Below are 26,665 nucleotides of genomic sequence, written 5' to 3' on the forward strand. Positions count from 1 at the left end.
AGGGACTAGAGACCATGAAAATTTCCCCGTAAATACACTTCCTTCTTTAGTTGCAGCATGAAACAAGTTTTGCGCCAACATTACGCCACTTAAGTATCCAAATACGGCACCTGATTTTATGGGACCTATCCTATTATATAAAGTAGTAATCGTTTTTTGTATGTCCCGAAGGATCTCGGTAACCGCTGAACCGATATTTATATCCTTTACAGTGAAGCTTCTTTTAGGTCCTGGGAAGGTTTTAAACTATTTTTAGGGAGAGTTGTCTTCACCCCTTCCCCCCCAAAAAATATTATTTTCGCTATTGAAATCCATATTTATAAACCGGGGTATACAAAAAATATATTTATGCGACCTGATTAGTATTTGATTTCAACTTTCTTAATAAGTTTATGCTCATACCAAACATACTAACTTTAATCTTGAATTATTTTAAAGGAAAATTAAGGTTTATATGTCAAATATTGATACTGAGCAATTTTAGAGAGAAAACTTTTTAAACAAGGTTTCAAACCTGTAAAAGGGTACAACAAAATAGCAATAAAATTATAAGGGCATTTTACAGAAATTTTATTATTAGAATTAATTTGCTTCTTTCTATAGCTGGTTTCAAACTTTTAACAACTAAGCACAAAATAAGTTCATTTAACTAACAACTATTTAAAACCACACAATTCAATTAAAGAAAAGAATTTTAAAGAAAAATTATGGATACAAGACTTAAATATAGACAGTAAGTTTAGCTTTTTAGAACAACCTTTGCCTGCTAAAGACGTCGTTGAACCATGTACCTACACTTTAGTTTTACAAATAAAGAAATTAGGCAATTATAAAAACTCTTTACATTAATATATACTAGCAGCAACGCCCCTAGCATCTAGGGGCTCTGTATTTGAAGGGGCAAAGTGGCCTAGAAAAATATAAAACCTATGAGGTAAATCTGAAAATAAAATAGCCTAAAAACATTACTGGACCTAAGTTATTGAGATCCTAAGCTTCAGACATAAAACCCTTACTACTTTGTATAATAGGATATTTTAAATGAATAGCTTGGTTGTAAAATTACGTTACCTACGTCTGAAAATGTTAAAATTTGCATATAATATTAAAATATTACACTAATCTAATTTTATGCTCGTAAACACAAACTTGGGATGGAATTTTCTTTTTTTTCTGCAAAATATTCAGGGATCTAAAAGGATAAGACAATGGCCGATAAATTGATGTACACCCCCAATGATGATACACAAAATGGCCCCTTCTATAGAATAAAATTAGTGGTTGAAACTTTGGCCACTAAATATAATGAACTAACCAATCAAAATACACAATAGTCCCCAAAGTTGTTAATTCAACGAATAAGAAAACTTGTCATACATCTTTGGGGACTAGTGCAATAAACAGCCCAATGTCCTCTCCCCCCCTGAAAATATTAGTAAATAAAGATAGATGGCGCGTGTTAATGTACCCAATTTATTCAGATGCACCTTTTTAGGAGCGTAGCTTCTCTGCTGCTTTTTACTGTCCGTCATACGTCCAAAACGCATTAACCAACACTTTCTAAAAAGAAGGCTTTAATGGAAGTATGTAACTTTTTGGTAACATTATTAAAAATATATGCCAGATTTCATTACGATCAGACAACTTTTTTATGCTTAAAAACTAATTCGGCATAACTCTCTCTCCTGTTTTAAAAAAGTGATTCTGTGACGTACTGAGCCTCCCGGAAAAGCCTTGCATTTAAAAACATGTTGACTTTTAAGGGCTTATTATTGTCATTGTTTTCATTAATTGGCAATCATATTAATATTTGATTTTATACTTTTACCTCGCTGCTACTGCAACAATTGTTATTGTTTAGGTACATGAACTTATTTTAGAGCTTTTACAAAATATCAGGCTTGAATATTCAAATTTTATTAGATTTAAACATAAAAAATTAATACTTTAAATTTTTTGTTCTAATTTATTATTCTGTAAATGAACATGGCATCCCATTATTTGGTGTGCTTTTTTTGACGTAATTGTCCTTGTTTCATTAGATCTAAATTATTTAATCCCAACAAATCCTATTAAAAAGTAGTAAGGTTTAGAGTTTCTCTTTTTTTAAAGAAGCTTCACATAGGTTTGAGGATGGTTTTAAATCATTTTTATGCCCCCTTCTGATACATAACCCATAGACGCTATGTTTTTTTTTATTGTTCTTAAGAATTTTGCTAACCACTGAACCGAATGAGGTTTCCTTTTACTTAGGTCCAAGGATGGTTTATTTTATTTTATTTTTTGTTTTAAGTTGTGGGATGTTCTTGCTGTCCCTCTCCTATCATAGGGACGCAGTCGCTAGTATGCTTTAAAGACCTAATTATTTATTTATGTTTTTACAGTTTTATTTCAATTGATATAGGATATACGTGGATATATTGACAGGGGTAGATTTGGCGTCAATTTAGCGTGTTAATATGGACTTTATTTGTTGGTCATTTCGTTCATCCACTAGGAGGGGAGAGGTGGGGTAAAGGTGTTGGGTGTAGATATCGTTATTTCAGCCAGGTGCGAGCATCATTTTATCAGAGAACATAAAAATGTAGTGCAACATCCAAGTAATAATATATCGATTTTTATTTCATTCCACTTCCATTTCTTTTCCCTATCATCGTTTACAAATATTGGAGAGATTAAATTCCACTGCGCCATTTTTTTCAGGTATTAAGGGAGAATATTGAATCTAATCTAGCTAAGCAAAGCCATTTTAATAACAATACTTTTTTGTCTACATATGAATTGTATGGCTTCCTTTTAAAGTATAAATTATATTGTTCAATCCTTTGTTCTACATTACATCAGTTTGTTTATATGGGTAAATATATAGAGAACCATTTCAAAATATCTGTTTGCCTCATAAAAAGAAGTACAGAAAATATTACAGTAAAATAATAATTCAAGATTGAATTGATCGATTGCTCTAAAATTTAATGTGCCCTTTTATCATAAAGAAAACTAATAACAAGCGAAAATAATCGGTTTTGAAGTAATAATGGAAAATATTTGGAAAATTGTATTGGTCTACTTTTATAAAAGACAATCTATGAAGGCATGTATTTTTTTGGAAAAAAAACTTCACATTACAATTAAATGAACATACGTATATAATTTTATCACTTATTTTCTTTACATATTACAGTTAGGGAGTTGAATCCATTTTTATAGAAGCAGAAATATAATCTATGATTATGGTTTGGACCCTCTAAAACTGTAATCTACCTTTTTACTTTACCCTCTCTTGGTGAAGATATCTTCAACGCCGATACGATTTTTGAAATATAAGATTCCACTTTTGTCTCTCTTGTTGAAGATATCTTCACCAAGAGAGGCAAAAGTGGAATCTTAAATTTCAAAAATCGTATCGGCGCTGAAGATATCTTCACCAAGAGAGGGGAAAGTGGAATCTTACATTTCAAAAATCGTATCGGCGTTGAAGATATCTTCACCAAGAGAAGGGAAAGTAGAATCTTACATTTCAAAAATCGTATCGGCGTTGAAGATATCTTCACCAAGAGAGGGGAAAGTGGAAAGGTAGATTACAGTTTTAGAGAGTCCAAACCATAATCATAGATTATATTTCTGCTTCTATAAAAATGGATTCAACTCCCTAACTGGTATATTTACAAGAAAGTGGCTTTTCTAATCATTTCAATAATCTTAGAATTGTTATCAGGACTCGGCAGTCGCGAGTAAGCCTCATTGAAATCGTCATAATAGAAGCTAAACCTGTTCCTAAACAGATAATCCATCTTTTCGGACTTTTTTTTTATGCCCACAAACGGGTTTTAATTTGAGACTTATTCACAGCTGCCAAACCCTGCTTTTTACTCTGGATATGTAAAACCACACCATCCTAAATTTAGTTTTAAAAGAAAACTTGTTTTACATTAATTTTTTATGGGATGAAGGATATTTTTGGAAAAATTGTGGAGAAAGAAATTTATTTCTTTAAAACTAAAGTTAAAATCACGAATTACAAAACAAAAATCATTACACAAATTAAAAAAAAGACTTTTTCTTTTTACAAAAAAAACAATTTAATCCTCTGCGCAGTCCATCTGTGACATCAGCCTGCCAGCCGAGATGACCGCTCCACCAAAGTCCTTCATGTTGACCCGCTCCGCGTGTTTGCAACCGTTGAAATGTCGTTCTTTCTTCTGGAGTTTCCACGGTTTGTAGGCGGGATCACACTTGCCGGGTGGCACTTTGCTGTGGTTGCTCATGGAGTAGCGCAGCAAGTCTGAAAAGGTTGTTTTTGAGTCTTTTAGGCAAAAAATACTTTCCTTTGGTTAAACCATTTTTAGTATTAGTAAATCTAATTCATTTTAAAGCTAAACCCTATTTCTAATTTGGATAGTGCTTATTTTATATAAAGGTTTCGAGATTTTAAAAAAGAAAATGTGTAGTGGAAAAAATATCAAAGCAGAACAGAAATAATGGGACAGGGTGAGAACTATTGAAATATTACATTTAATTACTGATATCAATACTCCCTTTTTGTACCCTCTTTCAGCATAGACCTCCAAAAAATGTAGAAAAAGCTGTTTAACCTCCTCAAACTTTGAAACCCCTCATTTTATACCCCTCAAAATATAAAAAATAAATTAGATTACCCCCCTCCAACCTATGAAATCTCTGATAACCTCCCTCCAAAAAGATTGGACGTCCCTGTCACTTTTGGTTACAACCCAGATTAAAAATTTGGAAAAGTAAATAATAACTTTTTTATAGTAAATTAGAAGAAATGTCCCTATTCAATGTTAATAAGTTGGATACTTAAAAAATTTCTTTGGATCAAACTAAAGGATTTTATTAGGGTAAAATGTTTATATTTCTATTGAATAGTTGGATATAAATAATTACCTTGTCTTGAGTAGACCAAAGGATTATAAGGGGGAAGAGTAGTCATATTTTCGTCAGGGCTGTCTCTTCCAATATTCTCCTGAGTTGGATCATTAAATAATTTAGAATAATAGCACAGGCACTCTATAGTTAGGTCTTATCTGCTGTTTCAGATTGAGCTTTAATTTTTTATATTTTAAATTACCCCGCATGGATTTTATTAAAGCTTTGATTAAAAACATAAAATTTGATTTTTTTACTTCACTATAAAGCAGCTTTTCAGTCGCTTTAACTGTTAATTTTACCCAGGATTCGGCAGCTTTTACCTTAGCGGTTTATATAAGCCTTAGACACAATAGCGAGGTTGTTAAGCTTTTGACATGGGAGAAATTAACCTTAGGAATAATACCAGGGATCTAAAGGGATAAGACAATGACCAATAAATTGATGTAAATCTCCAATGATGATACACAAAATTACCCCTTCTTTAGATTACAATTAGTCGTTGAAACGTTCGGACACTCGACTAAATGAACCATCAAATAAAAATTCAGTAAAAGTCCCCAAGGTTGTTCAGCCAACAAATAATAAAATGTTATAATAAGACTTTGGGGACTAGTGTAATAAACATCCCATTGTCCCCTCACTCCCTGAACAATACCCATACCTTTTTCCTAATTCATAAAATATGCAATATTTGTTAATTCAAAAAAAAAATCCTTTCTCTCAATATTTTGGCTAACAACACTTTCTAGGATTGCTTGATTACAATTCTTTATTAATAACCAATGTATTAAATTAATAAAATAATTAATGCTCCATCCCTGATTATTAGAGTCACCATCAACCTCTTCCCCCAGAATAAATTTAGGCCTGGAGGTGTCACCATGGGCCCTGCTGAAAGAGTCAGAGTGGCTAACCTAAAATTAAAACGAGATTAGTTTTCATGAGAACTGATGCCTTTTTGGAATGGAAAAAAAGATGACTGTCTTGTTGAGTAAAGAAATACCAAGCAGACTCAGACATGACTGTAACATCCCTATGTTTGACAGCTATCAATTCGGAGGCCATAGGAATGTCAAGAAAGAATTGGTACTTTTTTGAAGTGGTTGAAGAAGAACACTAGATGCTTTTTTACAAAATGGCATAATAAATATATGTGCAATTAGGAAATCTAATTTATTTAAAACTTTCTGTCCGTGTAAAATCAGGTATTAATAGGGATAGTACTATGGGCAATAAATTTGTGATAATTACCACAAATGTAAATTTTGTTCAAGGATATCTTGTACCAACCAATTAAGATTTAACAAAATCAAAAATGTTTCTAAGCCCACATAAGAGAACATGCTTATTCTACTTGGGGTACTATCACAAATAACAGTCCGTTGTCCCCTCCCTTCCCTATAGAAAAATACACCAATAATTTCCTAGAATAAAAAAAGACAATTATGGTAATTAGTGGCGCATCAAACATTATTGATGATGAGAAAAGAACAGTATACTATAACATACAAAATAGATTTCTGGAAAATAAGTATCTAACTGGTCCAAACAGACAGGAGAAAAACGACTTAAAAATGCCATAATACAAAGTTTACCAACCTTCCTGGATCTAGCAAGTGTAGAGAAATTAGATTCTTGAATTAGGTGGAGTGGAGGTCTGGTTATCGTGCTGGAGGTTGGAGATATAATGGAGGATTTACTCCGAGTTTTTACTGGCAGCGCTGGAGATCTCAGGATCATGTCTTCATACTAGAACAATTATTTTATTTTATTTTTCATCTTTACTGGTGAAGTAACTCTATAAGTGAATATGTCTATCTCTCTGTAACGCTCTCTCTTGAAACAAGTGAAGTGTAAGATATAATGAAGATTTTACTAATGGTGATTTTAGTACAAAGTGTTCATTCTGATATTTGTATATTTAAATAGGAAATAAGTTTTTGTCTGAAAAATTTTACGTTTATTTACTATTTTAAATAATAAAACACAATTTTTTCGATCATTTCAGAAAGCCTTAGATGATATTTGATGTATTGTTCTGTACAGTTCTCATATTTTTTGCTTTTTTGTCTAATGTATATGTAGCTATGTTTATTGTTTGTATAAAGAACTCTAAATTAAAAATATGTATTTGGGAGAGGACAAAAATAGATTAAATCAGCCATGGACTCAAAATTGGAAGTGGTAGTACGACTTACACCATTCTTTCCTCAAGATACCCTAGAGGCCCTAGGTGCTAGTGCATACTAGGGTTTGACCGGATATTGAACGTTGGCCAGATATCCGACCGATACCGGATATCCGGCATTAGAAATCAGCCGAATATCCAGAATCCGGTATCTGGCCCAACCCTAGTGCATACATACATTAATATAACAAAAGATTAAAAGGTAGCATGAAAAAATATCCCAAGAAATGCAACCTGAGTATCCTCATGAATAGGTGTAGAACTCAGTGAGAAATATTCATCCAAAACAAGCTTGGCTGTCCGAACCAGGTCCAAAGATGATCCTGAAAAATATACAAATAGAAAAAGAGCTTGCTATTGAAAAATTGGATATTCAAGGTGTTTCCAGAAGAAAATGTAAAAAATAGTTTAATTCACACAAAAATATTTTAAATAAGTCAAACTTATGAAAAGTAGTCTTTTAATGGGTAAAACTTCATTATTATAAGATGTTTGCTTACTTAAATTTCTAATTGTACTTTTGTAATGATTAATGCATTAAATAATCTGCAATAGTTGAAGATGCGATTCTATTTTTAATGCTTTAAATAATAAACTAGCGGCTACGCCCCCTAGACGCATTTAGGGGCACTTGATGAGGGGGAAGTTGAATCCCAAACCCTTTTTTTATTTAGATATTTTTTGAAAGTAAAAAATATTTATTCCTTTTTTTGGGGTGGGGGGGGGGGATTTTTGCAAGGGGCAATTTCTCTTGGGTTGATGATAATACCCTCTTCTAAAATAGTTATAAACCTTCCCAGGACCTATGTAAGCTGTCTTGTGAAGGAAACCATCGTTTCAGATGTATGGATAATATTAACTGTACCTGTTATCTTAATACTGGTATCACCAACATTCACTGTATATTTATAATCTTGTATAGAAACATTGTTAACTATACCTGTTATCTTAATACTGGTATCACCAATATTAACTGTATATTTGTAATCTTGTATAGAAACATTGTTAACTATACCTGTTATCTTAATACTGGTATCACCAACATTCACTGTGTATTTGTAATCTTGTATTGAAACATTGTTAACTGTACCTGTTATCTTAATACTGGTATCACCAACATTAACTGTATATTTATAATCTTATATAGAAACATTGTTAACTGTACCTGTTATCTTAATACTAGTATCACCAACATTCACTGTATATTTATAATCTTGTATAGAAACATTGTTAACTATACCTGTTATCTTAATACTGGTATCACCAACATTAACTGTGTATTTATAATCTTGTATAGAAACATTGTTAACTATACCTGTTATCTTAATACTGGTATCACCAACATTCACTGTGTATTTATAATCTTGTATAGAAACATTGTTAACTATACCTGTTATCTTAATACTGGTATCACCAACATTAACTGTATATTTATAATCTTGGATAGAAACATTGTTAACTATACCTGTTATCTTAATACTAGTATCACCAACATTAACTGTGTATTTATAATCTTGGATAGAAACATTGTTAACTATACCTGTTATCTTAATACTGGTATCACCAACATTAACTGTGTATTTATAATCTTGGATAGAAACATTGTTAACTATACCTGTTATCTTAATACTGGTATCACCAACATTAACTGTGTATTTATAATCTTGGATAGAAACATTGTTAACTATACCTGTTATCTTAATACTGGTATCACCAACATTAACTGTATATTTATAATCTTGTATTGAAACATTGTTAACTATACCTGTTATCTTAATACTAGTATCACCAACATTAACTGTGTATTTATAATCTTGGATAGAAACATTGTTAACTATAACTGTTATCTTAATACTGGTATCACCAACATTAACTGTGTATTTATAATCTTGTATTGAAACATTGTTAACTATACCTGTTATCTTAATACTGGTATCACCAACATTAACTGTATATTTATAATCTTGGATAGAAACATTGTTAACTATACCTGTTATCTTAATACTGGTATCACCAACATTAACTGTATATTTATAATCTTGTATTGAAACATTGTTAACTATACCTGTTATCTTAATACTAGTATCACCAACATTAACTGTATATTTATAATCTTGTATAGAAACATTGTTAACTATACCTGTTATCTTAATACTGGTATCACCAACATTCACTGTGTATTTATAATTTTGTATAGAAACATTGTTAACTATACCTGTTATCTTAATACTGGTATCACCAACATTAACTGTGTATTTATAATCTTGGATAGAAACATTGTTAACTATACCTGTTATCTTAATACTAGTATCACCAACATTAACTGTGTATTTATAATCTTGGATAGAAACATTGTTAACTATACCTGTTATCTTAATACTAGTATCACCAACATTAACTGTGTATTTATAATCTTGGATAGAAACATTGTTAACTATACCTGTTATCTTAATACTAGTATCACCAACATTCACTGTGTATTTATAATCTTGGATAGAAACATTGTTAACTATACCTGTTATCTTAATACTGGTATCACCAACATTCACTGTGTATTTATAATCTTGGATAGAAACATTGCTCTCAGGAAACTGATCAGCACGTAGAGTGTTCCTTCTAAAATTGTCAAATTAAATGCATGTCTATAAGAACCAGGGTAGATATACGGAAATTGTCATGTGTGACGTCATAAAAGTAGTCTAAATCCATCTCTTTTTAGGGGTTTCCCACTTTTCCTCTCATCCTACCTGTTTAGGAGTATTTTCATGACGTCACACATGACACTTTCCGTATCTCCTACCAGGGATCTTAAGGGATAAGTCAATAAATTGATGTAAACCCACATTAAGATTCTGCCAAATTAACGGCAACGTTTGAACACTTCTAACTAATCAAGATTAGTTAAAGTTACTAATGTTTTAAGCCAACGAATTAGAGAGCGTGTTTATAAAAATTTAGGTTCCAGTTTAATTCACAGCCTAATGACCTACCTTTCATGATGAAAAGTAAAAAAAATTAATAACCAAATTTTGGCAAAGACAAATTAAATTTTAAATTGAAGAATTGGACATTCATTCAAAAAGTATTTTTTTTATGAAAATTTCTTTTTGCAATAAAAGACTAACCTTGAATCATCTGATGAGAGTGAGAGAGAGTCAAAAGATCCCTCCATTCCCATTTCTCTACCAGGGCTTTGGTTTCTCCTAAATGAACACACCTTAGTATTTATCATACTTCTATAAACCATGTAGAAGAATATGATTGACTTCGCTTCAAATTGAATTTTCTTGAGAATGAATCTCTCGCTAAAGAACATCTACTCTGTAACTTTATTTAATCTTCCGTCTATTTGACGTCCTTTATATTTAAATGTTTATTTTGAACTTATATAATAGACATTATCTTACTAAATATAATTTTACCTAATAGTTTCCTCAATCAATCTCTTAGCATGCTCAATATTTTGAGGAGCAGAACCTTAACATAAAAAAGACATTATAGGAATATTCAACATTTTAAAATAAATGTAGTTATATTAACATTTCTAGTAACTTTCCTTACCATTCCTAGCTTAAGGCACAACTATATTGGAGTCAATACCACTGTGTAGAAGATTACCTGAAACCTATGGCAACCTCTTTAAGCTCAACGTACAGTTTTCTGGAGGCCATGGCCACTCTATTACAGCTTACCTGTAATCTGAACAAGCGTTTCCTTGCTCAAGTTACAACTCAATAGGAGTCATTATCACTATGTACCTGTAATCTATGGTAACCTCTGCTAGCTCCAGGTATAGTTCAATCAAGGTCGTGAACCCTTTATAATATCCTGCCTGTAGTCTATACCTACCACTCATAGCTTCAGTTACAGTTATCTGGAGGCCATTACCACTGTGTAACAGCTTACCTGTAATCTGTACCAGCCTCTCTCTGGCACCAGGAACAACTCGCTGGAAGGAGATGACCGCCTCCGTCATCTCTTCAATCATATGAACCCTGCGTCCTCTAAGTCCCATTACCTTTCCAGAATCACTGTTCCTAAAAATTCATAGGCTTTTTTTTATAACTTGTCAATGTGTTGAAAATAGAAAATAAATGAGTTTTTTTTTAGTGTGTTTTATTAAAATTTTAAATTACCTGATCACAATTTCATCCTTGAAGTAATTTTTTCCAGGAATTTTGGTGGGAACCACAAATCTAAAATTAATTTAAACTGCTTGAAATGAGTAGTTTTTAAAAATGGTAGTATATATCATACTAGCAGCTGTGCTATAGGAGCTATCTATTCAAGGAAAGAGGAGAAAATTATGAAAATTCTTAAACTATTCCAAGACCTATATCTAAAAACGGAATAGCCTGAAGCCATTGAAGATTCTTTAACATGGAAAAATCAATTGGTTCAGTGAGATCTTAAAGAGACAAACAATAAATAACTTTAGTATACTTTATAATACTTTATATGATAGGATAATATATAAGATTGAAGTAAGAGAATGCTAACTTGCTATGCTTTTGACATTTACTACTTTTTAGTAGCAAAGCTAATCTATATTTCTGAATATCCATCTGGATGTTTGTCTGTCTGTCTGAATCATGATTTTTCAACGTGCATCTAGTATGTAATTTACTTGGTCAGTTGGTCTGTCAGACCATAAAAATATTCATTTCCATACTGCAAGTCCACTAAGCTAGTAAGTTTACCTTCCGGAGCTGGCAATAACATCAGCAGGAGCTAGGATTGTTGGAGTCTGATTGGATAGCATATGAGAACTAAAGTCTGGCCCAGTAATGCTAAAAATGTTCGGAAAAGTTTTATTTATCTTTAAATTTATTTACTATATCTGTTCTTATCATAATTTAACATATATTTAACAATAAAAAATCTAGATTTTCATAAATAAAATAATATTTTTTTGAGATGTTAAAAGATAATTTCCAAGAAAATCTATTATTATTTGTTATCTTACTATGACTTGCAGTAATATATTTTTATACCTGGATATTACAGGGGCTGTTTGGGGTACCCTTGACTCCATAATGGGGGTGGGTAGGCCATCCTGTTCTATCTGATTATACTTTTGTCTAAATTATATTTTAATCTTTTCATAATGTTTATAATTTCACAAATTAGCTAATTTGTCTGACATATATTTACAAAATAGTATTGTACACATTAATATGAAAAAAATTGTCGTCAATTTGGGTTGCTAACTTGGTCATAATTTATTGGTCCGTTCGTTAATCCAGAAGTGGAGAGGATGGGGTAAAAGGGTTGAATAGGGAACTTCTTTTTAGTCAGCTACAAGTTTCTCTTTATTAGATTATAATCTGGCGTAAGATTCAAGTAATAATAAATCCATTCTAAATTTAATAGTTAATTTTGTTACTTTGACTTTAACAAGACATTTGATATAAAATCGGACTAAAATATAGCCTTTTAAATACCTCCCCCCAAATGAAACATATAAATTATAAAGATAAAGTATCTTTGAAGAACAATACCTGTAGTAGTTATTAAGATTCTCATTTCCAATCCAATTTCTAGCCCTGAAAAGACGACATTTTAATCAACAATAACTTAAAGTAGAAATTTATTTTTTTTTCATCTAAAGAAAAGTCTGTCTATAAATATAGACATATAAAAATAATTTAATAGATTTTCAGAGAAGTCAATTTTCTTAAGTATATATTTAATACTTGGAAGGGAAGTTTTAATCTTTCTTTTCAAAAACAAGAAATTTATGTTAGAGACTTTTAAAAGGGCTGATTTTTATTGGAAGGTTTGAAGTACTCTCCCACAAAATAGATAAAAACTTTCCCAGGACCTACATATATGGATCTTAAATGATAGCCATATCGGTTTAGAGGTTAGCGAGACCTTGATTGGGACCTCCTCTAAATTATGGAGAGTAATACTGGTCTTGCTTTTTGCGAGATATTTCTGTACAAACTTACAGACAGACATATAGACATCTAGTTATTCAAAAGTATGACAGGGGTGTAATAGAGGGTCAAATTAGCTAACACAGAAATTATATTAAAAAGTTACCTCAATTCAATAATTTCAAGAATGTGAACTCTGCTCAGAAGATCCAGATTTTCAGATCTTAACAAAAACAAGAAAACTATTATACAAAGCAGCGCAATAAAACATCCACATAATAGTCTATAGTTTTAAAACCAAGATCAATAAAGTTAGATTTGCGCTGCATATTCATATTATCACATTTAAAGATAAGTTTCACAATTTCATAAATTATGGGGATGTTATCAGCTTTAATCAACAACTGATTTAATAAATTTTCTTGTGGAAATAGTTTTCTGCAAATGTTGATAAACATATGTCTGCTAGCATTAAGATGTTTGTACTGCCAATACACGTTGGGTTTTATTTAAAGAATTTCTTTAAAATGTTTTTTTTTTACATTGTATACCAATAACGCAATATTTGCTATCAGAAAACCCCCGACTAAGACTCGCCTACGACCCGATCTTTTAGGATTGCTTTGTAATTTACATTTTTGAAAGTCTTTCAACAGTATACACAGCAAATTCTCTCTTTTTTAACTAACTTTCCGAATAATATACCTAAAGCATTTGAATTGACAAAGGCTATGCTAATATTTTTACCATTCAAGTTTATTTAATATTCTAATAAATAGCGCAACCCTCCAAGTTTATGACTACTTTATGACTCTGACGCAATGTCATATAAGGATATTATAATATTCATTAAAAAAATTGTTATTTTTGTATATATGTTACATTTTACAGTGTTTTGTGGCTCAAAAGAAAGACAATTAAAAATTATTTCATATTATATAGTTTAAATTACATAAGATAACCTAGAAATAGTAAAAAATTCCCTTTCTTTTTTTGTCGCAAAAGAGAATTCAACAAAGATTTTCATTAAAAAACACCTTAGTGTAAAAATTAAAAAGTTTAAACATGGTCACAAAAAGATTCAATTAGTTTATTAAATGTTTCATTTTCAGCAAATGACGATTAATCTCTATTACAAAGAATAAAGTGTAAAAAGATATTCTCGTTTTAATTTTAAGCAACTTAAAATGCATTTTAATACCTTTTAATGATTTATTTTTTAAAACATCATTTTATAAAATGTTATTGATTTTTAAAGTTATATATTAGAATGTTTTTAAATTTTGTTAACATTTTGTTTTAAATGTAGAAAATTGGTAATTCTAAACATTCAAAAAATGATTTTATTAAATTTTCATCACTTAAATTGCATGTGTGGTAATACGACAACCAGACGGACAGGCAGTTTACAGAGTTGCTACGCTGTGACTTATCATAACAAACCCCCTGCACTAATCTTATTATATCACCATCTATCTCATGACCGATGTTGACCCCGCAACCCAGCGGTCAAACTGGCCTGCCTAAATGTGGGGAGGGACTCAAACATGCAGCTATCACGCGCTCTTCACGCGATTATACAACCGGGAGGCGCTGCCTCCCCTTTTACCACCGCTGCCCCCACAGCCTGTCTACCGCCGGGAGCTAAGCCCTAGCGTCCCACACCCCCTTCAAACCTAACCATTGTTATAATCTGTTGTATATATATAGTAAACATTCACTGTAAATATTATTCAGTTAAAATATATAATTTCTGTATGACTAAATCCTGCTTGTTTGTTTTGGTAGAATAATTAAAGGCTAGGGCTCGTTGAACTCGAACTCGTTACCCTGTGGGCCGAGAACGCTCGGCTTACCAGAACTTGGTGTCAGCGTGTTTCAATCGAGCCTTACAGAAACTAGCCTATTCTACCTCTGATTGGACCCTTTGGCAAGTAAGGGGACAATCAGCCGCCAACTGAGAAGCCAACTGACCCGTGAGACGGCCTTTTTAGGTCAAATTTCCATCATTTTGAACGCAATATGTGGGCCTCTGGCCTACGGCAAGCAGATTTAGCCTGCTAAAAGCGCCAGTTAAGACGCTTTTTCCGTACCGTGTAGGAGTAGCGCTAGGTGCGCAGCCACGGTAATCGGATAATTTAGCTCAGACGGCTACAGAACTGAGTCTAAATTGGCAAGTGTAGCTGGGACAAGCCCCAGGACACCCAGGCCAAACCTACGAGACAGACAGCTGGGTGCTGGTCTCCTTGAGAAGGCAATGTGTGGCTGCGAAGCTTCAGCACACAAGTAAGCCCTACCACTGCGACGGATAGCAGATTTTGAGCCACAGGCACGGCAGGACGGGACATTCCCTGCCGCTGCCTCCCAGGATTCGAACCCGAGGCGCTGTAGGACGGGCCATTCCCTGCCGCCATTTTCGGGATTCGAACCAGCGGCGCTGTAGGACGGGTCATTCCCTACCGCCGTCACCCCTCTGAACCTTGCAGGACGGACATTCCCTGCTGCCAGTGCTTCCAGAATCACACCTAGAGCTCCTAGTGATAACAACACCTAAGTGTGTATAAATGTCAACCAAGTGATAAAAAGAAATATAAAATTGTTGACCCAGTGATAATTAATAAGCTCTAGTGATTCGAAGCTACAGTCTAAGCCACCATGGTAAGCGATACCACCATAGCTGCGGTTCGGCCACCACCGAAGTTTCTGCCAACCCCAGCCGAACGAGAGGCCCCCTTGTCTCAAGGGCAGGACCTCCACTTCCCCTGCCATATCAGGGTGAGGTTTCCTACTCCTGACCCTGCCCAGCATGTACAGGTTGATGCCATGATCGATTCTGGCAACCGTGTACCAGGGTCTGCTGTAATTTCTGAACACCTCATGCACGCGATGGGCGTGCAACGCATGTTGGTTCCGGACAACACCCAAATCCTGACTGCTAACGAGGAAGGCCAGCCCCACCAGGTAATAGGAAAATTAAAAGAATTATATATGGCAGTCTCACACACCCTTATACTCCATCTGTACCACGTGACTGTGGTCCGGAACCTCTCACACCCTCTGAACCTAGGAGGGTATTTTCTCAAGGAGTTCGGAACTAGGCTCTGTTTCGACATGCAACCACCTTGCTTGTGGGTGCGTGGGGAGTTTATCCCACTCCGTGGCGTCCCTATTGACCGGGAGACAGCCGAGAGAGAGCTGAGTTATGAGGGGCCTCTGCCAGGCCTACTGCCAGAGCAGCCGCGTGTGGTCGAGAAAGGCACGCACTGGGTGGACACTGAGCTCAATGCCCACCAGGGGGCCAACCTGCTAGCCATGGGGTTGCCCCCAGTGCCCAAGGTGCCGCGGGAGAGCCTGCCAACAACGTTCCCTGAGATTGCCAGCCCTCCAGAACCCATCTTCTCCGCCGACACCTTCATCAACGGCCAGCCGTGTCCACCTGGCCCCCTCTACCTGGGGCCCCCAGCCGGTCAGCCAGCCAAGTCTGAGTCCAGACCCGTCAAGTCGCGGTCTGAGGCACCCGGAGCCACACTCAACTCCCAGGAATCAGCCTCTCCCGGCGCCGAGCCCGTCAAGTCGCGGCCGGACGCCCACGGAGCCCAGGCTGGACCCAGCACCTCGGCCTCTCCCAGCACCGAGCCCGTCAAGTCGTGGCCGGACGCCCTCGGAGCCACACCTGGCTCCGACATGTCAGCCCCTCCAGAGGCCGAGCCCGTCAAGTCGCGGCCGGTGGGTCCCGGAGCCAAAGCTGACCCCGCACCAGCCACGTATAGGCTAAGCGCTGTCACTCCAACTGACGGCCAGCCACCCCAGCTCCGCACGGCCAAGCGGGTGGTCTTGCCTGGCCGCGGTGTCATGGCGGTCCCTGTTGAGCTAGTAGGCCACTGCACCAAAGATGCCATCCAACTAGCTGCCCCAGAACAGAGGTTTGGGGAGGATCTTGTCATTCCAGAAGGCCTGTATGCCCACAGGCCTGGCTCCGCCACTGTTTCGAGTGTTGGTGGTTAATGAAGGGGAGATGCCCCTCTTGCTGGACGCTGGCCTCCCAGTGGCTGGGGAGCTGGTCAAGCCTGACATTCTAGAGGTTGACGGCCAAGACCCTAGCCTGGACGCCTGAGATGGAAGCCCAGCTGCTACAACTCAAGGACAAGTTCCGCAAGGCCCCCATCCGAGCGCCGCCCAGGTTTGACTTGCCGGCGGTGTTCCAGCTCACCACAGACTTCAGCAGCCGCGCCATCTCTGCCATTCTGAGTCAATGCCAGGACGGCAAGGAGAGGCTGATTGCCGCCGTGGGGCGCAAGACAACTGACCCTGAGACTCGCTACCCGTCCTGGAAGGGAGAGATGGCCGCCATTATGTATGGAATCCGAAAATTCCACGGCATCTTGTCCTACCGCAGCTTCCAGATCAACACTGATTCCTCAGCCTTGCTACAGATGAAATCGCTGAACACATCCACAGGGATGGTGGCCCGCTGGCAGGAGGAGCTAGCGGCCCTAGATTTTACTGTCTGCCACCGTCCTGGCACCCAGAACACCAACGCCGACGCCCTCAGCCGCCGGGAGGACGCCAACATGCCAACGGCTAGCGCCGAAGAATTAGCAGAGCAGGCTGAGTATATCCACAACCTTTGCCAGCTAGGGGAGTCCGCAGCTAGCCGGCCCCCTGCCGCACGACTGGACCCAGCTAGAGTATTGGAAGCCCAGACACAGGACCCTCTCCTGCTCCGTGTCCGCCAATGGGTGGCTGATGGCAGAGCCCCAACTAAGGCTGAGCTGCGCGGCAAGGAACGAGACGAGCAGCAGTACGCCAGCCGCTTCCCAGCCCTGGGGCTTGACGAGCATGGCTGCCTCACCACCACTGACCAGACTCTGACAGGGGAAAGGACGAGATACCTGCTGCCTTCGGCCCTCCAGCAGGACGCGTTCTTTCTAGCCCATGGGACCCCCATGGCTGGGCACTTTGGGATGGACGCGACTATCGCCCGCGTTGCCATGCACTTTTGGTGGCCCAACCTGGCCTGTGATGTCCGCCTGATGGTTCAGACTTGTCCTGAGTGTGTCCAGAAGGTGACCAAGGAAAGATTGAAGCAAGGGATACATGTGCCCTCCCGCCAGGGGTATCCACAGCAAGTCCTGTTTATCGACCTGGTGGGGCCACTGCCAGAGACCCCAGCCGGGAACCGATATATCCTCACCTGTCAAGACGGGTTCAGCCGGTTTGTCAGCCTCTACGCCATCCCCAACAAGCGCACCCTCACGGTGGCTGAAGCCCTGCTGCACCGCCACCTGGCCACGTTCGGATGCCCCCTGAAGATCCACTCCGACAATGGGATGGAGTTCACCGGCCAGGTATTCCAGGAACTGGCCTCCAAGCTTGAGATTGGCCTGACACATCCACCACCCTACAACCCGCAGTCCAACCGAGTGGAGAGGTTTCATCGGACGCTCAATACAGGCATGCGTCTGTTCCTAGACAGAGACGACAACAACTGGGAGCCCCACTTGCCTGCCATTGCCTTCGCCTACAACACCAAGGCCTGCAGATCCACTGGCGTGACCCCGTTCCTGGCCTTCTTTGGGAGAGAGGCCAAACTTCCGGTGGATATGGTGCTCCGGCTGCCAGAAACAGAATATGCTTCAGTTCCAGCCAACGTCCAAGCTCTCCTGCAGCGCTACCATGCCGTGTATGATGCCATCCAGCAGAAAGAGGCGGGAGCCATCCGGAGGAGCGCGGCGGCCTACGAAGGCACGGCCAAGTATGAGGTTGGAGACTTGGTCTGGTACCTGGCCCCCCGCCTGGTGCCAGGGAAGGCAGCCAAGATTACCAAGAGATGGACTGGCCCCTGGAAGGTAGTGAGGCAAGCTACAGAGGTACATTATGTCATCAAACCTGCCTCTCCAGTAGCCAGGATCTCGGAAGTTACCGCGCATGTAGGCCGACTGCGCAAATACACCGGAGATGTGACTGCCCACCAGATTCCAGCAGACATCCAAGTCGACATGGACGGCGACGAGGATGCCACCGAGCTGCCAGTTGGAGCGGCGGCGCCCGCAGCTAGCGACCCAGGACAGTTCCCAGTGCACCAGCCGGCCGCAGCCGCCCCACAGCCTAGCGGCCAGGATCGTGACCCAGTAGAAGAGAACCTGCAGGAGCAACCCAATGAACCACCGCCGCCGCCGCCAGCTCCAGAGCCACCCAGAGATGCCATCTGGAATCCTGATATGGACATGGAGAACCTGCCAGCCAGCAGCGAGCCTGTAGGAGGAGAACCAGCCACTGCGATGGAAGAGGCCGCCCCAGAGGACGAAGCTGAAGCCATGTGCCCCCTGTTGATGACAGCCATCCCCATCCGGGTAGGAGCTAGGAGACCAAGCAACCTGAATCAAGCAGGCGCCCCCATGGAATTTTATGCGCCCTCTGCCATCGTCATTCCCCCCTTGGGAACCACCAGAGTTAGCCTAGGCCTCCGTGTCCAGCTACCCGCTGAGGCAGAGCTAGTCCTGCAGACGAGGCAAAATTTCCAGCGGCGGGGCTTGGCCGTCGCCAACCCACGCCTAGAAGCCAACCAGGAGCTGACAATGCTGATATCCAACCACAGCCAGACCGAGCAACGAGTGTCCCGGGGAGCCTGTGTAGCCCGAGCTGTCCTCCATCGAGCTGTGCCCCAGGAAGAGCCTGTCCTGCGCAGGCATAGGTTGTCGTATCCCCAGGTTCAAGGCCTGGTGGCTCGAGAGCCACGCAACCCTTGAAGGGGAGGTTGTGGTAATACGACAACCAGACGGACAGGCAGTTTACAGAGTTGCTACGCTGTGACTTATCATAACAAACCCCCTGCACTAATCTTATTATATCACCATCTATCTCATGACCGATGTTGACCCCGCAACCCAGCGGTCAAACTGGCCTGCCTAAATGTGGGGAGGGACTCAAACATGCAGCTATCACGCGCTCTTCACGCGATTATACAACCGGGAGGCGCTGCCTCCCCTTTTACCACCGCTGCCCCCACAGCCTGTCTCCCGCTGGGAGCTAAGCCCTAGCGTCCCACACCCCCTTCAAACCTAACCATTGTTATAATCTGTTGTATATATATAGTAAACATTCACTGTAAATATTATTCAGTTAAAATATATAATTTCTGTATGACTAAATCCTGCTTGTTTGTTTTGGTAGAATAATTAAAGGCTAGGGCTCGTTGAACTCGAACTCGTTACCCTGTGGGCCGAGAACGCTCGGCTTACCAGACATGTTTGATGAAATTTTCAACTGATAATTCAAGAAAAATCGTTTAGGTTTTATTATATTTTACTTTGAAATGTTAAAAAAATATATTATTGTCAAAAATGTGGAAGTTATACTTTCCTCAAAAAAAGACCTAAAACATGCAAATTAACACGTGTACTGAGATTTTTTTTCTTTCAGGTTTAATTTTAAGTAATTATTGATATTTTTTGTAAAAATGATTTTATATAAAAAGTTTTAAAACTCGAGTTATGTAGTGGTTCTAAAAAAGGTTGCGAATTTATGCAATTTTCTTGCAAAAAAATTTTTCTAGGATTTTAAAAATAGCAAAGGGTGTTATTAGACGTACTTACAGATACAATTGCTAAGTCATTTTGGCCAAACACTAAAATAAAGTTTTGACATCTGAGGGTCTTACCGTGTCATATTTATTCCACAGGTCAAAGGATTTTCCTACCAAATTACCTTAAGGGATAAGACAATGAATAATAAATTAAATAATATCACCATTTATAATAAACAAAATCACCACTTCTGTAGACCAAAATAATTGGTGGAAAAACTTGAACCTCCCCCCCAATTTTTTTCGTTTTCACCTCCCTTCCACCTCCAGTGGCCCTATGGGCGAATCCGCTAGTAAGTAATGATTAGTCAAAATAACCTTAAGAATCTTTTTAAATGGTTCTTTAAAACCCCCTTAATAACTTATTTATTTGGCCCACAGTGCAGTGTAATAAGAAGACTCATTTATTGACCCATTTAGACAAGTGCTAGGTGGGTCTAGTCTTTCCGACAGACACAAAAAAAATTTTTTTTTTATGTAACTGTGTTTTTAGAAATCTAATCTTTGTTTGTTCCGTTCAGATGCAATTTTGTTTTTATTATCAAATGTTTATTTTTCAGTCAGTAACTTCACCCCTAGCCTCTAGTCGTATGAAGTCAGGAAGTTTCAAAACACCTCTAGACATTTATAAAGCTTCTCCAAAAATTACAAACCATTCGTACGAGCAATTTCAGGTTTAGTTTCAGATAAAAATAAACTTTATATACTTCTTTATATCATAGTAAGAATTTAATTTAGAATTAAAATAGCTTAAAACCATCTAAGAAGCAATATGAAGCTTCGCCAAAATTTAGAACTTAAACGATTCAGTAGTTAGCTAGATCTTCCAATAAAAAGATCGGTTGTCGGTTAGGTGTTACCTTACCTGGAACTGTTCCTGAAGGCCACGGCAAGATTGTCCAACTGATCCTAAATAAACAATTCATTAATATTGACACATTTTACAGAAAGGGAGGGGGGGGGGCAATGGGCTGTTTATTACACTAGTCCCAAAAGTTTTATGATATTGTTTTCTTATTCGTTGGCTGAACAACTTTGGAGATTTTTATTGAGTTTTGATTTGTTGTTTCATTAAGTACCTATCAGGCACTTTATGTAAAAATACTTAAGATACTTGTTTTACTTTAAATAGCAAACCTGTTAAATTTAATGAATATCTATTATCTAACCCATATATTTATGTATATATGTGTTTGTATATAAATTTTGTATTAGTAAAGTTTTATCTTTTATCTTTGATAAAATCATCAAAGTTTGGATTTGCTACATTTCAGGTATTTTCGTATAGGCAATATCAATAAAAGTTAACTTCACTTAAACATTGACTAAATCATGTGCATGCTACTTTCGCTAATATCCTGCAGACAACCCACTGTTTGATTATACAACTTCAATTCCAGATGTGTTTGGTTTTTACTTGGTTCTATTTATTGGCCACGGAATTCACCAAAATCTTATTCAGTATCAAGTAGCAAGGGGGTGTAAAGGGTTGAGTAACCCCACAAAAGAATTTTACTCCCAAGATGAGCGTGTCAAAAGCTTTTGAAAGTTATTAGCCCTCGTCCTCACTACTAAAATATTCATTTGAAAAAATCCGTACAATTTTTGAGATTTTGTTTCTAACCCTAAAAAGCTTGGACGCCCTTACAGGACTATGTACCATTTTTTTGTCTTAAGTATGATGGATTTCAACAAAATCATGACACATTTCCCTTTTCCAAACTCCCTGAATCCAACTTTTTAATCATATTCTATAGTAAAGTTTGATTAAATTTTTATAAAATAGCACACCAGGAATACAGGGACACCTCAATGGATGATAAATTAACTTTCACATTAATGCAAAAAATGCATATATCTGTTTTGAAGAGAACCTTTTTGTGGTCTTGAAATTAAAAATTATTAAAATCCAATTTATTTATATTGGAATAAAGTCATATGAAGCAGAAAGGTTGTATTGTCTGTAGCTTAGGATTTCGATATCGAACTGAATCGATTTAATTCTTAATTTTAGGGAAGCGTCACATAGGATGGTTTAAGGCTATTTTATTTTTATATTTAAGTCTTAAGATAGTTTTTGGTTATATTTCTGTCCTTCCCAAACCCTTCGAATATTACAGAGCCCCTAGGTGCTATGGGCGCAAATAATAGTATAAAATAAAGATGTATTTCTTGTTTTGAGCTTAAGATCTATTAGATACTTTTGCTATGCTTATATTCCTGACTACAAATACATTCTAACTTTACAATAAAATACATATACCCAGTACTAAATATATATACCCAGTACTAAATATAGAACAATATGTATGAATAGTCAGGTTACCAAGGATCTAAAAGGATAAGACAATAGCCAATAAATTGATGTATATTCTCAATGATGATATACAAAATTATCCGTTCTGTAGATTACAATTAATGGCTGAAACGTTTGGACATTAATGAACCAATCAATTAAAATTCAATAATAGTTCACAAAGTTGTTGAGCTAATAATAAGAAAACTCTGGGGACTAGTGTAATAAACAGCCCCCTTTGACCCCTCCCTCCCTTAACGTGATTTAAATAATTTCTAAAGATAAGATTTTTTTCACTCTTTATAATATGCAGAATATACGGTTCATTCTTATTGAGCGTATCTTAATTCAATGCATATTCAATAAAATAAATTTAATATATAATTTTGTGAGTTTTGCAATGATAATATCAACCTTGTTAGTGACTAATTTACTTTATAAATAAATTAATGCTATGGGAGAGGAGGATTTTCTCGGCTGTTGCTCAAGCTGTTTTTTAAGATCCTGTTTTGTAAGAGGCCTCAAATATATAACTCATTTAATCATTGTACAAGAAAAAGCAGAATGTATTTTTTTTTCAACTATAATCCTTCTTTCTCTTTTAAATATCTCTCTTTTTTAAGGTTACCGAACTTCTGCTTCATAACATACTTTGTCTGTTTTTTCAACCATTAATTTTCGCTACTTATGGATGATTTCTCCTCTGTTTTATAAAACACTAGCGGCTTCGCCCCTAGCCTCTAGGGGCTTTGCCCCAAGAGGTATAATTACATCTTCTATTACTTTCCCAGCAGAACGGATCGTAAATTTTCGCACCTACCCAGCAGGAAAACATTTTCTCGATTAAATAACGAATTAGCAAAATTCGTAAAAAAAAATAGCGATTAAATAACGAATTTGCAAAATTCGTAAAAAAAATGTGGGGAGGATTTTTGTTTTGTTTTTGGGGGGTTGGGGGTGTCCCACCCCCCAAGAAAATAGCTTAAAACCACCACAGGACCAATAGATATATACCCTGAAGAGTAGAATCCAATCGGTTCAGTGGTTACCAAGATCTTAAGCTTAAGACGGACGGACAGACGGACGGACAGACATCAAGCTACTTTGTATTATAGATATCCCTACCTGGTATAGAGCCTCAATCTGTGGTCCGATTTGTTTCAAACTTTCACACAACCTGTCAAATTAATATATTAATTGATGGAATGATAAACCTAACTTGTACTATCTAGATTTTGATGTATTATTTAATTGTCTACCAAATATCTTTTTTTTATTATTTCTTTAAAATATATTTCTAGAAATATTAGAAGTGCTATTCTTAAAAGCGGTGTTCATTGGGTTTTACTAATTTGTACATCCTTCTAAAACCAATATAGAGGGGTTGTTGACCACAAGAAAGTGTTGATTCTTTGTCAGGGGGGGTGGGGGTGGGGGGTTTCCAACCCTAGAGGACAGATAAGTCAATCTTCATTTAATTATTACTTTACCTAACTTGAATTTAATTTACAATTACAATTAGAACTTACTTTACAAGTGAGGCTAACATTGAGTATTGAGTAACCATAGTTCTGATAATTCAACTTACTTTACAAGTGAGGCTAACACTGAGTTATCATAGTTCTGATAATTCAACTTACTTTATAAGTTAGGCTAACACTGAGTAATCATAGTTCTGATAATTCAACTTAATTTACAAGTGAGGCTAACACTGAGTAATCATAGTTTTGATAATTCAACTTACTTTACAAGTGAGGCTAACACTGAGTAATCATAGTTCTGATAATTCAACTTACTTTACAAGTGAGGCTAACACTGAGTAATCATAGTTCTGATAATTCAACTTACTTTACAAGTGAGGCTAACACTGAGTAATCATAGTTCTGATAATTCAACTGCATTGTTACATTCTCCATTAAAACTAAATAAATGGGAATTGAATTCACGGTGAAACGTTCTGATCATAACGATTATTAACTCAATAATGAACATTTATCTCGCACTGTACATAAAAGAGCGAAAAAGACTTTTTTTCAAGATTTTCTAGTGAAGCTTTCACTGTGCACAATTGAATCTTGGCATAAAACAGTGTGCGGATATTACATGTACGTTCACACGTTTGGCAGTTACTAGAAACATTTTGCCATAAACTGCACTAGATCTAATAAATGTTTTAAAACATTGTGTATCCAGTAGGATATATAAGTTGGAAGGAATTTTAATGTTAGAGGGAGATTTGAAATCTGCATCAAATTTTAAGGATTTTTTTAATAATTATTTATCTAAAAGCGGAAATACAATTAAAGTTCATAAATTTTGACCAATAGGATAGATGGATTGGAAACTACCTGTGCTCTAATTGGTTGAATGATGTGCGATACTTAAGCTTCTCCAATCAGGGCGAAGATAATTTTCAATCCACCAATTACAGATGTCAAAATTAATTAAGAAATCAAATTAACCATTCAAAAAACTCACAAATCAATTTTATGTTGTTTATACTACATATAGTTATAATACATAGTAACGCAATATCAAAAAAAAAATTTTAAGTACAATAAAATAAATTTTTCAGAAGTCATTCTATAATAAAGCATATTAATAAAATTAAATCCCTATCAATATGACTTTAACTTTCATGAAAAAAACTTTTTTCTAAATATAAAAATAGTCTTTTAGCTCAAATATGTCCATATAAAAAATATGTAAAAGAATAAAACCTATTACCTATAACATCCTCCATGGAGAGAAGGTCCATGGTGGACAGCCTGTTCAAGGAGGTGCTGCTTGGCATCTTCAGGGGGCGTGGCCGCCTCTTGATAGATCCACTTCCAAGGGTTGCACCTCCACCTTAAATCCAAATTAAAGATAAAAATTAAGAATAGATTTATCGCCCTAGATGGTCAATCAGACCAGGGATCTAAAGGGATAAAGGCAACGGCCGATAAATTGATGTACATCCCCAAAGATGATACACAAAACTACCCCTTCTGTAGATCAAAATTAGTGGTTAAAATATTTGAACACTCAACTTTATGAATCAACTAATCATAATTCACTGAAGTCCCCATAGTTGTTAAGACTTAATAAGGATACGTTATTATAAGACTTTGGGACTAGTGTAATGAACAGCCCATTGTCCCCTCTCTCTCTCTCTGCAATCAGACACAGTAATCCGTGCAACTTAAAAAGGAATATCTAGCAAACGAAGATTTTTCCATATAAGTCACTAAATAATCTTGAATATTAAATGTGTTTTGCCATATTTACAACATATTTGTTGATATTCGTTTAAATAGCCGGCATAACTAGCCTGGCTGTTTTATTGCATGTCTTTACCTATAAATATGTAAATAACATTTTAAATTATAAGGCTTTTGAAGATATTTATCAATCACTTTAATCCTACCTGTGCTGTTACAACGAGGTAGAGACATTGTTCCGCTAGCTGGAGCTAATAACACAACACGTTCTTGTATAAAAAATTGATAAAATCAGCTGATTCTGAATAAAGTCGCAACAGCAGAGCGGTCAGCGTGCTCTGATTTGCTCTGTGTAACGCAGTACACTAACACTAAGAAGAGGAAATAATAAGGAAGGAAAGCTAACATGCCTTTTTATACATTTACACACACACGCCCACAAACACGCACACACACACATTTATAGACGTAAATTACTCACACACATACCCACACACGCGCACACAAACACACATTTACAGACGTAAATACACACACACACATTGAGCTTAATGTATTCACTGTACTCCTTTATGCTCGGTTTTAAATCAAAATAAAAAAAACAAATATTGCTGAAAGTAA

The 26,665-nt window shown here is 36.9% G+C and overlaps 1 protein-coding gene across 1 annotated transcript; it reads right to left on the bottom strand.

The window, feature by feature from the left end:
* Positions 1–3,662: 3,662 nt before the first annotated feature.
* On the bottom strand, positions 3,663–26,424 carry LOC145334302 (eukaryotic translation initiation factor 4E-binding protein Mextli-like). The gene is made up of 19 exons (XM_080179705.1): positions 26,251–26,424; positions 25,569–25,691; positions 24,690–24,762; positions 23,967–24,018; positions 21,411–21,454; positions 13,127–13,183; positions 12,580–12,624; positions 12,073–12,159; positions 11,779–11,868; positions 11,215–11,274; positions 10,985–11,115; positions 10,501–10,555; positions 10,204–10,281; positions 9,594–9,694; positions 7,313–7,401; positions 6,490–6,639; positions 5,708–5,804; positions 4,906–4,983; positions 3,663–4,282 (listed from the first exon to the last, which is right to left on the bottom strand). Exons 1-19 carry the CDS (start codon positions 26,276–26,278, stop codon positions 4,080–4,082), a joined length of 1,641 nt encoding a protein of 546 aa, XP_080035831.1. The 5' UTR covers positions 26,279–26,424; the 3' UTR covers positions 3,663–4,079.
* Between the last annotated feature and the right edge of the window lie 241 nt (positions 26,425–26,665).

Source organism: Acartia tonsa, chromosome 2, assembly GCF_053477335.1.
Source record: "Acartia tonsa isolate MP-2025a chromosome 2, ASM5347733v1, whole genome shotgun sequence".
Lineage (NCBI taxonomy): Eukaryota > Metazoa > Arthropoda > Copepoda > Calanoida > Acartiidae > Acartia > Acartia tonsa.